Below are 15669 nucleotides of genomic sequence, written 5' to 3'. Positions count from 1 at the left end.
GCCCATGGGGTGCTCCTGTCTGCAACCTCTGCCTGCGTCGCGTCCTGGCTCCTCGTCCCTGTCCTCGCTGAGCACGGAGGAAGCCAGAGCCGGGATGCGGCTCGCTCCCCCGAGCCCGGGAGCCCCTCGGGAGGCTCTCCTCCCTCGCCGATGACAAGGCAGTGGGAGTCCGAGCCCGCTTCCTCTCACGCCATCGTGCTCTGCGGCTGAGAGCCGAGGATGCTTCCCATGGAGCGGACTTCATCGGGCACTTAGTGTGTCCTCTGCACGATCGGCCGTTTGTGGGCAGGGGGTCTCCTGCTCCCGCCACCTGACACCATTCCTCGCGCACAAGCCCTGAGCGGCTGCTGGATGAACAAGGGGGTCTGACTGTGTGGTTCCACGGCTCTCCCAGCAACAAGTACGTCTGGGAAGGAAGGAAGACATGATGGAGGGACATAAGGCAGGTCCCACTGAACGGGCTGAGACCTGTGGGGCCAGGATCGGAGACCACTGCACCTGCTGCCCTTGCTACCGAAACCAGAGTCATGGTGGCAACAAGCGTCAGGTGGCGGGCGGATTCGTGCCTGGTGTGCAGCGGCGGCCAGCGAGCCGGAGGAGTGAGGCTGCAGCGCCGCGAGGACCATAGAGACGCCGGCCCCCAGAGCCTGTGCCGCGTGGGCTCCCCTGGCTTCCGGAGAGTTCATCAGCGAGGCCTTGTGCTTCTCAGCTGAGCTTCCTGTGAGACTTCTAGGAGCCCGTAGTCAACGCGGCTTGCTTTAGTTAAATAAACATCTTTGGTCCCGAAGTAGTTGAATTCCCAACACGAGGGTCACCCCCAGCTGAAGCGTTAGCGTCGTGAGCCGCCGTCATCACGTCAGACGTTAGACTCGCTGTCCCAGGGGTCGTTCACTGGGGACTCAGTCCCGTGTCGGGCTGTTCTTTCAAGTCCTCGGTCAGAGCTGCTTTTGTGTTCAGTTGCTGCTCTGGAGGCTGGGCGGGCGCAGCTGGCTTCTTTGGGGACCCGTGACCGAGCAGTCCTGTCATCCGCACCAGGTCCCACCGAACGTTAGCACCTGGTCAGAAAGTCCGCTTAGCAAACAAGGCCCCATTCCCGCTGGGGCCCCTGCGTGCGCGACCTTGAGAGGGCATAGGAGTCTGCGTGACGCACGAACGTGCCGACCCTACCTCGTCCCCTTCTGCTGCTCTGGGGACCACATGGTTTTGGGGCGAGGGGCTGGCACTGGAGCGGGAAGGAGCTTGAGTCCTTCCTTTGTATGTTTTCACAGCTCAGTTCACGGAAATCGATAGTCTCTCAATGAGGATGTGACGTGGAATCAAGTCAGATGAGGAACGAATCTCCTCTGAGGGCTCATCTTACCGCTTATGTAAACGGCGGCCTAACTCACAGACGGCAGGCACAACCTGTGGGGCTCGATGAGAACGGACATGTCCTCTCCATCGGGTGGAGGCCCGTGGGGCACGGTCCTCATGTGGCCCCACGGACACAGTAACAGGACTCAGGCACGTGGCTTGGTCATTTTGTATCTTACCAGCTACATTCTTGGTTTTCCCCTAATCTACCCGACATCGACATCGTTAAACCTGCAATACTGTCGCATTTTTGTATGCATCTCCGTAAGATAAGGGTTCTTAAAACACACGACCATAGTACCAATAGCAAACCGTACATAAACTACTCATTCCTTAGGACCAAGCACGCAGGTGGTGCTCAGACGTCTGTCCCCCCCACTCCGCCCCCCAGCTCAACAGTTGGCTTGTTCGCCCTGGGATCCAGACAGGACGTGTCCGTTTCATCTGGCTAATGTCCCTGCATCTGCTGGCTCCCCTCTGCTTTCCTTGCAGTTTGTTGCAGAAACCGGGTCATGGGACCTAGCCGTCAGGTCATTTATTGCCTAGAAGCCCCAGTATTCTGGATTTTGCTGACTGCATCGTTTCTACTGACTTTTCAGCCAGTCTTCAAAACTCGTTTGCCGATTTACTGCATGTCCTCTGAGGCCACAGAGCCGAGTGTCCGGTACGGTACGGTTAGCTGCCGCTGTAGACGCAGGCACCTAGCTTTCGCAGGTGGAGGAACTTGTCCGGAGCTTCGTGTCAAGTCAGAGGATCGAGTGAGGCCTGAGGACTCCAAAACCACGATGTTAACCACTACTCTCTAAATTCACAAAATGGGACGCCTGGGTGGCTCAGTCGGTCAAGCATCTGCCTTCAGCTCAGGTCATGATCTCGGGTTCCTGGGATCGAGCCCCGCATTGGGCTCCCTGCTCGGTGGAAAGCTGGCTTCTCCCTCTGACCCTCCCCCTCCCATGCTCTCTCTCTCATCCTCTCTCAAATAAATAAAATCTTTAAAATAAAATACAGCTCTTGGGGCACCTGGGTGTTTCAGTGGTTAAGCATCTGACTCTTGATTTCAGCTCGGGTCATGATCAAGCCTCCCCATCCCCCCCCGCCCCGCCCGGGGCTCTGTGCTGGGTGTGGCGTCTGCTTGAGATTCTCTCTCCCTCTGACTCCCCTCCCCCAAATACAGCTCCCTATTCTGGGATTTGTTCTGTATCCCTGGTGCTGGGGTCTGGCAGGACAGCTTAACGTAGATGAATAGTCTTGTGTTTCCAAGTCTGCAGAGTAGAGCCGTATTTAAAGAAAACGAGTGGAAAAACTTCCCCCATCTGTTCCTCAGGACGCTGCAGACTCCCGCCAACTGCCCACCCAGCAGACTTCACAGGGGAGCATCCTTCTGTGCAGGACTCTGCTCCTAGAAGGAAGCCTCCTAAAGGGGGCAACTGGGACAAGGGATTTTCTTTCCCTTTTCTCACAAACACAAATGTGCTGTGGGTTTGTACACACTCAATGCTTTCTTCAAGATCTTTTTGTTTTTTAATTAAGCAGGCTCCATGCCCAGCTCAGAGACCAATGCGGAGCTTGAACTCACAACCCTGAGATCAGGAGTTGGATGCTTAACTAGCTGAGCCACCCAGGTGGCCCTCACCAAGGAGATCTGTAAATAACTAATGGGGCACCTGGGTGGCTCAGTGGGTTAAGCATCTGCCTTCGGCTCAGGTCGTGATCCCGGGGTCCTGGGATCGAGCCCCGCATCGGGCTCCCCGCTCAGCGGGAAGCCTGCTTCTCCTTCTCCCTCTGTCCACCTCCCCCCCCCCCGGTTCCTGCGCTCTCTGAAATAAAATCTTAAAGTACATAATTATTCATGAGGAAATAAATTTTAATTTCAAACTGAAAGTGTATTTTCTCTACTAATCAACATATGCAATTCCTAATGCATCTCAGATACAGTAATATTTTTGAACAACATGGGGCATGCATGTGATTCCTTTAAAACGCAAGTTCCTGGGGCTCCCGAATGGCTCAGTCTGTCGGGCATTCGCCTCGATTTTGGCTCAAGTTGTGATCTCAGGGTCGTGAGATCAAGCCCCACATCAGCGGCGAGTCTGCTTGAGACTGATTCTCTCTCTGAATAAATAAATCTTCAAAATATAAATAAAATGCAAGTGTTCCCTAAATTTTCCGAAACTAATCCATGACTGCAAAACTGCCCTTAATTTTTTTGAAATTTTTTAGTCATCGCTACACCCAACGTGGGGCTCGAACCCACGACCCCGAGGTCGAGTCACATGTTCCACCGACTCAGCCAGTCGGGCGCCCCTGGCACACCTGCCCTTTAAAAAAAAAGACATCCCAACCACGAGGTGATGCTTCCTTTAACACCAACTTGAAAACTCCAGGTAGGTATGTGGGAGTCAGACTCAGCCAGTCAGCTGTTTGAGGTTGGAAGCGGTGCCGAGCGCCCAGAAGAATGGACACGAGGAGACGTGGCACGTCTTACTCATTCTGTTTATTGGGTTGAAGGGGATACAAACGATTGGGTAAGTGCGACGTACGGACATGGAAAAGGTGTATTAAAAAAAAAAAACCCAGTAAAGCAAATCAAAGTTAATGGAGTTTCAATTGAACAAAATTTTAAAGACGTTTAATATAACTACACATTTATAAAATAAAAATTAACAGGGTGTTTTGTAAATAATTAGTAGAACGAGTGAAAATAAATATCAGAGACCTGAAGTTTTTATGCTTTAATGAAATAATAAAGCAAAGAAATTTAAACTACTAAATATAATCTGAGGCAGTTAAAAAAAAAAAACCAAGAACCAAAAACCCAGAACCCCCCAAATTTGAGAACACAATCCTCTGAAACACTGAATCTGTCCATAGCAAATAGTTATTACAGACCAAAAGCTCTACGTGTCTGCCAGTTCCATCACAATGCCGTGGAAATCTCGACAATTTAGGTGTCTTGAGATCAGCACATAAGTCCTGTTCGTGATCTCTCCAGCTTGGTTTGTAAGTACAAACATGCTCCTGTGGATCTATCCCCTCGCCACACACACACACGTTTTCAAGGAGCCAATGACATTTTTTTCCATCTGTGCCTAAAAATGTTATGATTCGGTTTTAGCACAGTGACCCTGATAATGAAAATGCTTGAGTTAAAGATGGGGACACATCTCAATCTTATAAAAATATACCAGTATTAACCAGACCCTAAACTCAGAGAGGGCACTTCACACGTGCACGAGACTAGTAAAATCGACAAGAACCCAGAAAGCGGTTTCTAGGACTTTTTATGGATTAAGTACTCTCTCCCACACAGACGCACGGCACGCATGCGCACGCACACACACGCACGCGCACGCACACACACGTTTTCATACTGTTAGTTTCAGTAAATCCAGCCTATCTGGATTAAGTGACAGGGATGGGTTTTTACAGGTTTTGTTTCTGCAACTATAGGGCACCTACTGTAACAATAGCTTAACAACACTGAAAACTTCAATTAAGTTCACCCTGTTTTTAGAAAGTGTCTAAGTGTAAATAAATGCAAAGTCACCACTTCTTTTAAAGTTAGCCGTTTCTAGGAAATCAGATATGGTTTTGAAAATGCAAGTAGTATTCTGGAGAATAAGGCCAAAAGAGAGCTGCTGAAATCTAAATGACAGACTAACGTAAAATGAAATCGGGATGTTTATACATTTTGGAGATGGGACACAAAGGATATTAAGAAAAAGGTCTTCTTTCCTCCCCATTCAAAAGCAGCCATTCTTCTGCTGTCATAGAAACGGACTCAGATAGCTCCCTTTCAAGAGATGTGCGGTCTATTTACCACTGAGCAGAGGTGATAGGGTCAGTTCGAGTGCAGGAAACAACAGCCTAAAAAAGAAAATTTCAAGACGGGGAGGGGTGGGAAAGAAGGGTTTTCTATTAATGTCACAGAACACCGTTCTGGAGAACACAAACCGCCCTATTTCTCCGGGGGTGAGTGCAGATGAAAATATGGACCCAAATTGGGAATTTTTGTTTGTTTCCCTCTCAACTAGCAGGTTCCTTTAATCAGCTCATTTGTACTTAAAGCTAGGTAACCCGTCTGTTCTCCCACCCACTAAAATGGGCCCATGTGTCGGGACGCCTGCAAATCTCCTGTTTAGACTACTTACCTGGTTTAACACAACATGTTCGCCTGGCCTAGAAGAGTAGCAGAAATGGAGCCGGGACGAACACTAATGACACGAGGCCCAGAAAGAAAGCTGTGCCCCACGCCCCTCCGCTGGCTCTTCATTCCCTGCCCCCCCCAGTCCTGATCCTCAAGTCCGATGCTGTACTAGCCGTAACCGATTATTTGGAGGAAAAAGACATTTAATTTCATACTCACTCCAGCCCTTAATGAACAACAAAAACATTTTTAAGCACATGGAAACGAGCCTACTAACCTGATTTTTAGAGCCCAAATTCTCTATTTTGATCTATGTGCAAAAAGTATTGGTACTTTTCAGTTTATACATTTGTTAGTATCCTGTGCTGGCTCGCCCGTGTCCTCACTCGAGTCTACAGACGACAGCACCGTCAGAGGCTGTCAGGTTCTAGCTACGTCCCGTTCAGCCCGTCCTAGGTGTCTTCACAGTGACCTCGCCTAGCACAGTCCCCGTGTGGCCCGGGGGCCCATAGCGCACTCCCCTAGCTGCTCTGCGGGCATCCTTGTCACTCCACTAACTTAGTGGAGTTATGCTCTTTGTAAAATGCGCCTCACCTCTATGCCCCCCCCCTTTCTAAACAGTGTTTTTCACAGAAAAACTCCCCATCTGGGGCTGGCTGGGTGAAGCCTGGGACAGACTGCGGGCCAGGCAGGGCTCCCAGGGGGCGTCAGCGGTGGCCCTGGGCCACTGCTTCAGCTCAGTCCCGCTGCCGCCCCTCTCTGCCCACCGATCGTGCGGACGTTTCTGTAGAGACTGGGGCACATTAACGGCTTCAGGTTTAGCGAATCACTGAAAACACGAATGGGTTTAACTGCACTGAGGTAAAGACAAGTTGCCACTTAATTATATACAGTTACCAATGAAGACTTTTATTCAAGCTCAAAGTAAAAAGTAATTTAAGAAAAATGAAGTACCAGATAAACTGTAACATATAGTTATTGTAACTCAGAAGTATCAAAACAGGAATTCTTGATTCTCTAAGTGGTGGTCTCTGCAAAATGGAGCTTAAAGAAATCTTTTACATACCAATTTGATAAAATAATCTGCTGACCACGGTCTGTCACTTTCTCTTACTATGAGCTTTTGGGAGAATCCGTGCTAGTTTAAGGCCAATTGTGTTTGTCTTTCTTCTCCCCTCCCTGACTTTCCCGTTTCTCCCTGCAGCCGCCCTGCCCCGCACCCACGGGACAGTTCCTGACACCCAAGCCTTTCCCCGCTCTGGGTCCTGAGTGCGCCAACTCAGGCCGGTGACAGATGGCAGGCTTGGCTGGGCCCCAAAGGGGACTTAGTACAAGCCCTTTTCTTCACCAGAATCTTATCTCGGGGGTACTCCCACTCCTCCTCCCAGCCTAACAGCCGCGGTCCCCCCGGAGCCTCTACTAGTAGAGAAGGGGAGGGAGGGAGTCTCGAAGGAGAGGAAGTCGGCTGCATTCAGCTGTTACGGGGTTTAAAAGCACAATGTGAACATCAGGCTTTTGGCTTATTCTAAATGTGAAATTCTCAGGGTTAAAAGTGCTTTTCCACGAAAGAGACCTTCCCTTAAACCGAAGGGGGAGGGGAGGCAAGGACTACCCACAGCACCAGTATAGAATGAGGTTCAGTATGGCAATATCCGGAAAACTGAGAAGGAGCTTTCTGTAAATTTATGTAGCTCTACAGGTCAGAATATCAAGGGCCATTAAGATCAAGGACTGTGAGGTTTTAAACCCAGTTTCGGTCTGTCTGGAACCTGCTGAATTCTTCGGACAAGCTCAAGCAGACTAGGAACTTCCCCAGTGGTTACCCCTCATCGCCACGCGCCCGCTGGATCGCACCAGAACACCTTCCCGAGCCGAGAACAACTTGGAACGTGCTTTGTTGCGAACCTATGTGGACTACTGATCTCTCCTGTCGGCAGAGGTTTAAAATTCTCTTTTTAATCTTGAATTTCTTCAACATCAGGTACTGATGTTCCTTCAGGAATAAAACAAAGGGGGGAAACCTTCACGGTATGACTCTGGATCCCCTGGGCAAGTCTCATGTGGGGCTGCAGAAGAGCGTCAGTTATACTGCGTTATCTAAATCACAGAGGGAACTTTTTGAAGCTGGTTTAGATTCCAAATGTATACAAATGAAGTCACTTTAATCCTATAAATACTTCTTAATTTATTTTTAAAAAATTGTGCTGTTAACCCTTTTACGGGGCAACAAGCTATGTGAAAAGTACAAAACTTTTTGTCAAATGTAATATTGAGAGTGCTTTTGACATAGTTCACTGGTTTATCATCTGGATCAGTATATACTGCGCAACGGGCAAGGCTAGAATCCATGAACCAAGCTGCAAAGATCTCAAGCTAAATAAGGCGGAAAGATTTTGGAGAAACAAAAGAAGGAAATTCTTTCCTATCCAATGTATACTCTTCAGACTAATGCACTCCTTCTATCAAGCCTTCTAAACTGTTAAATAAAGTTTTCCAAACAAGCATTTAAACTTCATTACACAGAAGAGCAACAAGAATGGTATCCCACCAGACAAAAGGCAGGAGGGAAAAAAATATATATACTGAGTTCAATGGGTAAGCCTGAATGTAGCACAGTTCTTCACAACCGATGGGGGGATAATTCAACATGGTGTCCAACAACGTTCTAACGACGTGCTTCATCTCAACTGGTTACTATGAAGCAAGGTGTAAATGTTTGGCCCCAATCGGGCTTCAGAAATGGTTCTTTTTTCATGACGAGCATGTCTGTCCAGCTATCAATCATGTTTGTTTGCACCAAATCCCAAGCCATTAAAATACGACTAATTTTAAGTTAAACAGAAGTCGTCTGCTCCACATTCGCCATCAACTATCCATGCTACTGCATTCCTCTGAATGAAGACAGGATGAAATGTATTTCGGGGACGGGGGGGGGGTGGGGGGGAGAAAAGGGGAGGGGAAGAAAAAAGTCACCAGTTAGAAAGTTTTAATATCAGCGCATCATGACATTACAAACCGTACTACCACTGAAAACAATCACACCATAGCAAGTTCTTGGTCTTTCCATCATAATCTTTAGAACAATGTGTCCGTATTGTGTCTTACTTAGTCTGCTTATTATAGTTTAAATTCATTACTTTGAATATTGGAAAACCCAAGTGAATAATCAAATTAGAATCTCATACTTTAAAAATGAACCTTGAAGTAGTTCTGTGGAACAGAAAATCTTTACGATTAGATGACAAAAGGAAAGAGGAGTGAAGTCCAAGGTAGGAGGGCGCCTGGGACCGCGTGCTTCGTCCGCTCAGCCTGGAATTCTGTGCTACGTTCCCACTGTTTTCGGGAACGGGTCAGGAAGCCTCCTGCACACAGTTCAGTGGCTATTACGGGCACATTCACAGGGTTGGACAACCGTCTCGTCACCCACTAGCAGTCATACAAACAGCAGCACACAGCCCTCAGCACCCCACCGGTCTACTTTTGGTGTCCAAGGACCTGCCCACTCATTTCACATAACGGGGTCGCACTAAGTGGTCTTCTGCGTCCGGGTCTTGCACTTGGCATATTGTTTTGGAGATTCGTCTGCGTTGCAGCATGTGTCTGCTTGATCCTATTCTACTTTACGCATCCCTCAAAACGATACAGTAGGGAACTCTACTGTTAGAATAAAAGGTCAGCAGATGGGTTTCTGAAACGGGAATCAAATATTTTTGCTTAAATAACTTACAGTATCTTAGGGTGTCATGATTTTTGAATGTCATTTTCTTCAGCCTCATCTATATTTTTCAAAATGTCTATTCCAAACAGGTATAACTTTCATTAGTAAAAAAATAAAAAATAAAAAATTCAAGTGGAGGAAAAGAACCCAGAAGACACTTTTTTCCTGTTTTAGGTATAAATGAACTTCTTGCCAAAACACAAAGCAGAGATGCTGCATTGGACCAGATCTCCCAAGGGCGCCAGATGAGGCTCACCCACGCGGTGTGTGTCCGCATCGACCTGACCCGCCCGACACCAACAGAGGGGGCAGCTTGGACTTCACGGTCGTACAGGCATAAGCTCAAAGCTGTGTCTTAAGTATGTCCGCTTACCAGGTAAATCTCTTACTATCTACCTAATATTTCAAATCAAATATGCTTCCTTGAAGAAATAACTTCCAAATGACTGATAAAATGAGAGAAACACATGTAATCACAGTTACGGATCTGTAACACGTCAGTCCCTGAGAGCGGGCGCTGAAACCTGAACAGGACAACACACGGAGGCAAAGGGTCTCGGTGCCGGCAGATTTCCCAGAGACACGCTGGCCCGTCCCGCAGTGATGCAGACACAGAAAGGCCCTTCAGGCTCTGAACCACTGAGCAGCGGGTCTCAAATTCTTCACCCACGTCCTCTTCATGCGCCGACTCTCACCTCACTGCGGCTGGTCTTTCTCACTAAAACGTCTAGGTGGGACACGCGGTGAACAAAAATCTTGTCATCTGTTTTCTGGGGAACTTGCTTCCTTCTAAGCAAACCAAATATTTCACTTGCTCTGTTTGAGAGAAGAGCAGTACGTCCTTTACGTGAGATTTCTCATCGTGTCTTCCCTCCAGCACCGGTGTCTTGCTCAACCGCACCATATCCTCACGGAAAACCCTGCAGACTCGGGACGGCGACTCCGTCTCCCCCCCGACAGAAATGCGGGCAGCCCCCCCTACCCCGCCACAGGACTGTGCAGGACAGCCCGGTGTGTGCCCAAGGCACAGGGCAGATCGGAGCGTCCTCTCTCCAGGTCACGCACGGTGCCCTGGGGCCAGGGGTCACACGGTGTTATGGGTGTGTGTGCTCAAGAGCAAATCGTTCTGAAGTCGTTCACATTTTGTACTATTAGCTAGTTCTCATGGGTGTGAAAACATAAAATGCTTCCTGTATCACGGAGATTTTCAAGATGTGCTGAGCTGAAAAAACTAAACAGCAACGCGGCTGTAAATGAGGTGGTGCGTTCCCATTCATCTTCCCCAATGTCACCACCACACACGTGCACACGCACACACGTGCCAAACACGCACACCCATACCACACACACGCACATACATGTACCAGACACCCCCCCACACACCCACACCACACATGCACAGACAGACAGACACAAACACACACACACACCCCTGTATGTCAGGTTACTGAAACTCCTGTGGAGAGAGTACAATCTCTAAAGCAGGGAGGAAGTAAATTCTAGCCCACACTGAAAAGTTTCCAACAGGCCGGGCCATGTGTCACCCGGAGGAAGCGCAGGGACGGTGTGCGGTGGTGTTACCTTCAATATTCTGGTGGTCTATAAAAGGTGCTGGTCCCCATATTCTAACAGTGCCATCGTCTGAGGCGCTGGCCATCATGGATGGGATCTGTGGGTTCCAGCTCACACAGTTCACTGTGCGCGTGTGCCCTGTCAGCTCCGCAATGGGCAGCTCGCTACGCTTGTGCCAGATGTAAACCTTGTGATCTGGATAAACAGGAATTCAGAGAGAGATCAGGGTGCTGTTGTACTTCAACAAAACCAACTGATCTGAAATTTCTCATCATCACACACAGAACATAGGACTCGATTTTTAGAACTTAATATGACATGTATAGTTTAATTCCCTATGAGAAAAGCATTTTAACAAAACATATGGTTCCCTTGTTAAAGGTGACTGATTAGCTCTCAAGTCATTATGAAGTCTGCAGTATTCTTTAATACCGGAGAAATGGATCACAGGCAAGATCTCTCAATGTAAACAAACGTAGGACAGAGACGATAAACGCTCTGGAAATGGGGGGTGATGGAACCGCGATGCGTCCAAATCCAACAGCAGCAATAACGCAGACGACTGCTAAACCTCTGCGGAGAGTTCACCGCGTCCTAGGTGCTAGATACATCAGTGACTGACTTATCATTTTCACCACCGCCGCCACGAGGCGGGTGCTGTGCTTCTGCCCTTCCCGGGGAAGGGGCCTGAGGCACTCGGATGACCCGCCTCACACCCGCCCTCCACCACCGGCCACCGCTAACTGTGGACACACCACCCACTCTTGGCGATCCTTCATCTGCACACGACATGGCGTGAGGGTAAAATCAGTTTGTGTATGCAAGAGTTTTGGAAAGAGCCTGGCAGAGAGTATACAGCGCACGTTACTGTAAAGAGGGACCTACGTCCAGGTGACAGTTCTCAAACAGAAGGCAGACCCTGCGTGAGTGACAGAAGCGCTCCACCTGAAGGCGAGCCGCCAACTAGCGGCCGGTGGGGGAGCTCCCGGGGGATGAACTTCCCACGGAGCAAACCTCAGCGTGCTGAGAAGCAGCTCATTTGTGGTAAAAGAACACGTCCTGCTTTCAAAGCGTCTAACGTGAACATGAAAGGCTGGGACTCCCTCTGAGCATTGTGTGTGCATATGGGAAGCAAAAGCTGACACACTCACTGGAGAACTGAATTATACTTTCCTAGAAGGTGTATGTTGTTCAGTCATTTTTTCCTTGCATAAAATGAAATAAGCAAAAAAAGAAAAAAACAGAGAAAGACAAAACAGATTAGCTACGCTTCCCCTTGAACTGAGGAAGTTCACAAAGTCACAGTGAAAAGTATGAATGCACCGGACACCTGCCGGCCGCCAGGGGGAGATGCTTTGTGAGCACACACTCAAGGATGGTGTCTGCCGGAGAGGCAGCAGGCCCTCGGACTCGCAGGGTAAGGGTCAGAGCGACAGGCTTGCTGACCGAGCTCTGCCGGCCGCCGCGGTCCATGGAACCCACGGCTTGTGTGGCGGTAAAAAAGAAAGCAGGGTTTTCTACACATTGCCCACACAGTGAAAAAGATTGAGTAATGATGTAACTTTTTTGAAAACACCTCCTAGTTGCTCTATTTCATACTGGCATTCATGTATTTGGGATTTGGAAGGTTCTTAGAATATATTCCTCGCAAATAAATGACAAATGGATTAATGTGATCATCTTGGGACATAATGCATTCACTATGTCCACTTGGTGCTGAAAACATTTTTCAGAACCATTCTAAACCACCTGACTCGTGAGAATGCTCATCTCTTCACTTCATGTTTCATTTTTAGCCCAAAGAGAATATAATGTGGTTTGATTAATTAATAATGATTCATCATTAGTTCAGAGTTAGTTCGGGCTTTAAAATTAAAGGACTGACATCACTAGGGATAATGGTAGTCACATGTATTCTGAAGCACTTCTAGGGTCCATATTACGTTTAGAAAGACAGGGAGCATAACCAAGAGGGGAAGCCCACCAGAGACAGGGCTGAACAGAGCTTGGGAGAGAGACTGGGCAGGGGGGGGTCAGCGCTAACAAGCAGGCAGAAGACTTCATGTACTTGGACCAGGCGAAATGAGGAGCTAGTGCAGAATGTGGGAGAAAATAATTGGAAAGATGTGAACTTCTCAAAAGTGTTACCTACAAACCAACTCTTCTCTCTTCTCAATCTTACCTAATTTTTTTTTTTTTTTTTTTTAAAGAGAGCGCGTGAGTGGAGGGGAGGGGCAGACGCAGGGCAGAGTGATAAAGACTCCCAAGCAGACTCCCCGCTGAGCACAGAGTCGATCCCATGACCCTGAGCTGAAATCCAGGGTCAGATGCTTAACTGACTGAGCCACCCAGGCACCCTGACAGATGTTTTTTTTTTTTTAAGAGAAAGAAACAAAAGATAAATTCCTATGCTTCATATGAATCCCTAAAGGTCTTTGTCCTAATTCTTAAATACATCTTACACACAAAGGGAAAACCCGTGTTACTCTGTGATCCTCGTATCTAACGAGATCAGTTTTTCGTCGAGATAGGGGTGGTCAATACCTTGGATAATGGAACATCACCAACAGAATCCAGTTCCTTGGTCTATGCTGTAAAACTAGATTCAGTATTTTTAAAAGTGACTTAACTAATGTGCCGCTGTAGCACTTAGAGCAGTATACAGCAGGCGCTCAAGAAAAAGGTGCTGAAAGAGATTCTGCCATAATTTGCCCTTATTTATGCTTCTAGTGCCTGGAAAAGCACACTCGCTTTTAATACCTATCTGTGTTGCCTCTTTTAAACAATTTTTTTTTAAAGATTACTTATCTATTTATTTGAAAGAGAGCGAGCGAGCGCGTGCACAAGCAGGGGGAGTGGGAGAGGGAGAAGCAGGCTTCCCGCGGAGCAGGGAGCCCGATGTGGGGCTCGATCCCAGGACTCTGGGATCATGACTTGAGCCGAAGGCAGACGCTTAACAACTGAGCCACCCAGGCGCCCCTCTATTTTAAACAATTTCTATTTTAAATTCGACTGACTACTTTAGGAACAGGACTGCCTGGAATACCGATGTTATTAGATTGGAGAGTACGTGTATTCAGAAAGTAGTAGAGACAATTCTACAATTTCAGCTTTTCCAAGACCGTAAGAATCCTCAAACTAAATTATTCTCTTTGGCCATTAAAGAAACACTGCAGGTCCTAACCAGAGTCGAGTTTGTCTAAGTTCAGGTAAAACATTGTAATTAACCCTAACTTCATAGATCCTACGAACCTCTGCACACCATCACGGAAGATTAACTAAATCTTGCTCTGACGCACGCACCACGCACACCTCCCCATGACCAGAACAGGCATGCTGATCTATGACGATCCGGACTCAAAGGCATTCCAAAAAGGGGAAAAAAAAACCCCAAAAAAAACAAAAAGGGGAAAAGAACAGTGTGCCGGAGAGATAAAACTCCAACAATTGTCAATCTCACACCCTGCATTCGCCTGGAGACGTGGCTACCCTCACGCACTGAGTCCATCACAGAGCTCCCCCCCGACCCCCCGTCCATCCACGCGAACGACCGCGTGCACACAACTCACCCTCACTGCCACTAGCGATGAAGTCTTCATTATGGCCTCCGAAACATGAATGAATCGTATAAAACCCTTGTGTGACACCTTGATACTTTCTTACTAAAACTCTGTCTTGCAAGTCCCATAAATGAACTCCCTGTAGGCAAAAGAAAATAGACGTATTTATTCTCCCTCAAAAGAATTTTAAAAAGTAATTTGTGAATATTCCTTTGCCTGATGGAACATTTTCAATTCCTATTTACCCAAAATGGCAATGTTCTGATAAATTAATGGTTGACTCTACAAACCTAAGGACCAAACACATACAGTAAAATTAAAAAATTTGTGAAAATAATTATTTCTATATGTATACACCAAAAATCATACTAAATTTTGAACTAAGCTAAATCTTTATAATTATAATAAACTTACCTGAGTTGCTACATTTAACAAAGCTAATCGGCCATTCTTGGAAATAGTAAAAGACATAATGGGATGATCTTCTTGTACTCTGTAACCAGAAAATAATCTGTTAAAAGCAACATACTAAGAATCAAGAAAAAATTATCAAAATATAAAATGTTCTAGCTTAAACACTGCAATTTTGTCTATAATCAGTATGAGACTGTATTTCAATTAAGAAAAAAAACGTGAGTTAATGGTTATGAAGCACCACCTGACCACCAATCCACTTTTTTTTTTTTTTTTTAAAGATTTTATTTATTTATTTGACACAGAGAGAGAGATCACAAGTAGGCAGGCAGGCAGGCAGAGGGAGAAGCAGGCTCCCCCTGAGCATGGAGCCCGATGTGGGACTTGATCCCAGGACTCTGGGATCATGACCTGAACCGAAGGCAGACTCTTAACCGACTGAGCCACCCAGGTGCCCCCCACCAATCCATTTAAGGTCAAACCCAAACCAAAACATAAAAACTCTTCTCAAATAGCGAGTTCCACCACACATTTTAAATAAAGTAATTATTTAATGGATAAAAAAATAGTTACATGTTCCTATCTGTAAGGTCCTCGAAGTTGTACCCCCGGATGCGCTGGTGTGTGTCTGATGCCAGAACAGTCTTGCCGTCGCTCAAGCACCAAAGGCATTGCACTCTCACCCCTTCCCAGGAGTCAAGGAGGTTCCCATCTAAATCCTGGGGAGAAATTCACTGTGAACCCCATTATGAAACAGCGCTTGGGAAGCAAAGAACCAAAAGAATCTCTTAGCAGTATCTTTTTGTAATAAGTTTGTTTTTTCCTGCTCGACTTAATTGTTCCATAAGTGGTTTTCATCACGAAAATGTGAATATAGGTCAAATTTCATTACAACAATACCTCAG

At 47.1% G+C, this 15669-nt stretch overlaps 1 protein-coding gene across 11 annotated transcripts in view; it reads right to left on the bottom strand.

The window, feature by feature from the left end:
• Positions 1 to 3828: 3828 nt before the first annotated feature.
• WDR26 (WD repeat domain 26) overlaps positions 3829 to 15669 on the bottom strand; it is a 40616-nt gene continuing 28775 nt past the window's right edge. For 3 of the 11 annotated variants that reach the window (XM_064594486.1, XM_064594489.1, XM_064594491.1), the window contains exons 10-15: positions 15338 to 15483; positions 14765 to 14843; positions 14360 to 14489; positions 10800 to 10985; positions 9914 to 9945; positions 3829 to 8391 (exon numbers count right to left, since the gene is read on the bottom strand). In XM_064594486.1, the coding sequence (XP_064450556.1) occupies positions 8329 to 8391; positions 9914 to 9945; positions 10800 to 10985; positions 14360 to 14489; positions 14765 to 14843; positions 15338 to 15483 (636 nt within the window). In that variant the 3' untranslated portion in view covers positions 3829 to 8328. The other 8 variants (XM_064594492.1, XM_045877662.3, XM_045877661.3 and 5 more) reach the window with 6 other exon arrangements.

The sequence above is a fragment of the Mirounga angustirostris genome, unplaced genomic scaffold (genome assembly GCF_029215605.1).
Source record: "Mirounga angustirostris isolate CCGP_5_RB_7025 unplaced genomic scaffold, mMirAng1.0.hap1 SCAF_6, whole genome shotgun sequence".
Classification (NCBI taxonomy): Eukaryota; Metazoa; Chordata; class Mammalia; order Carnivora; family Phocidae; genus Mirounga; species Mirounga angustirostris.
Note: the sequence above shows the minus strand (reverse complement) of the source record. Positions and strands in the feature narration are given on the sequence as shown.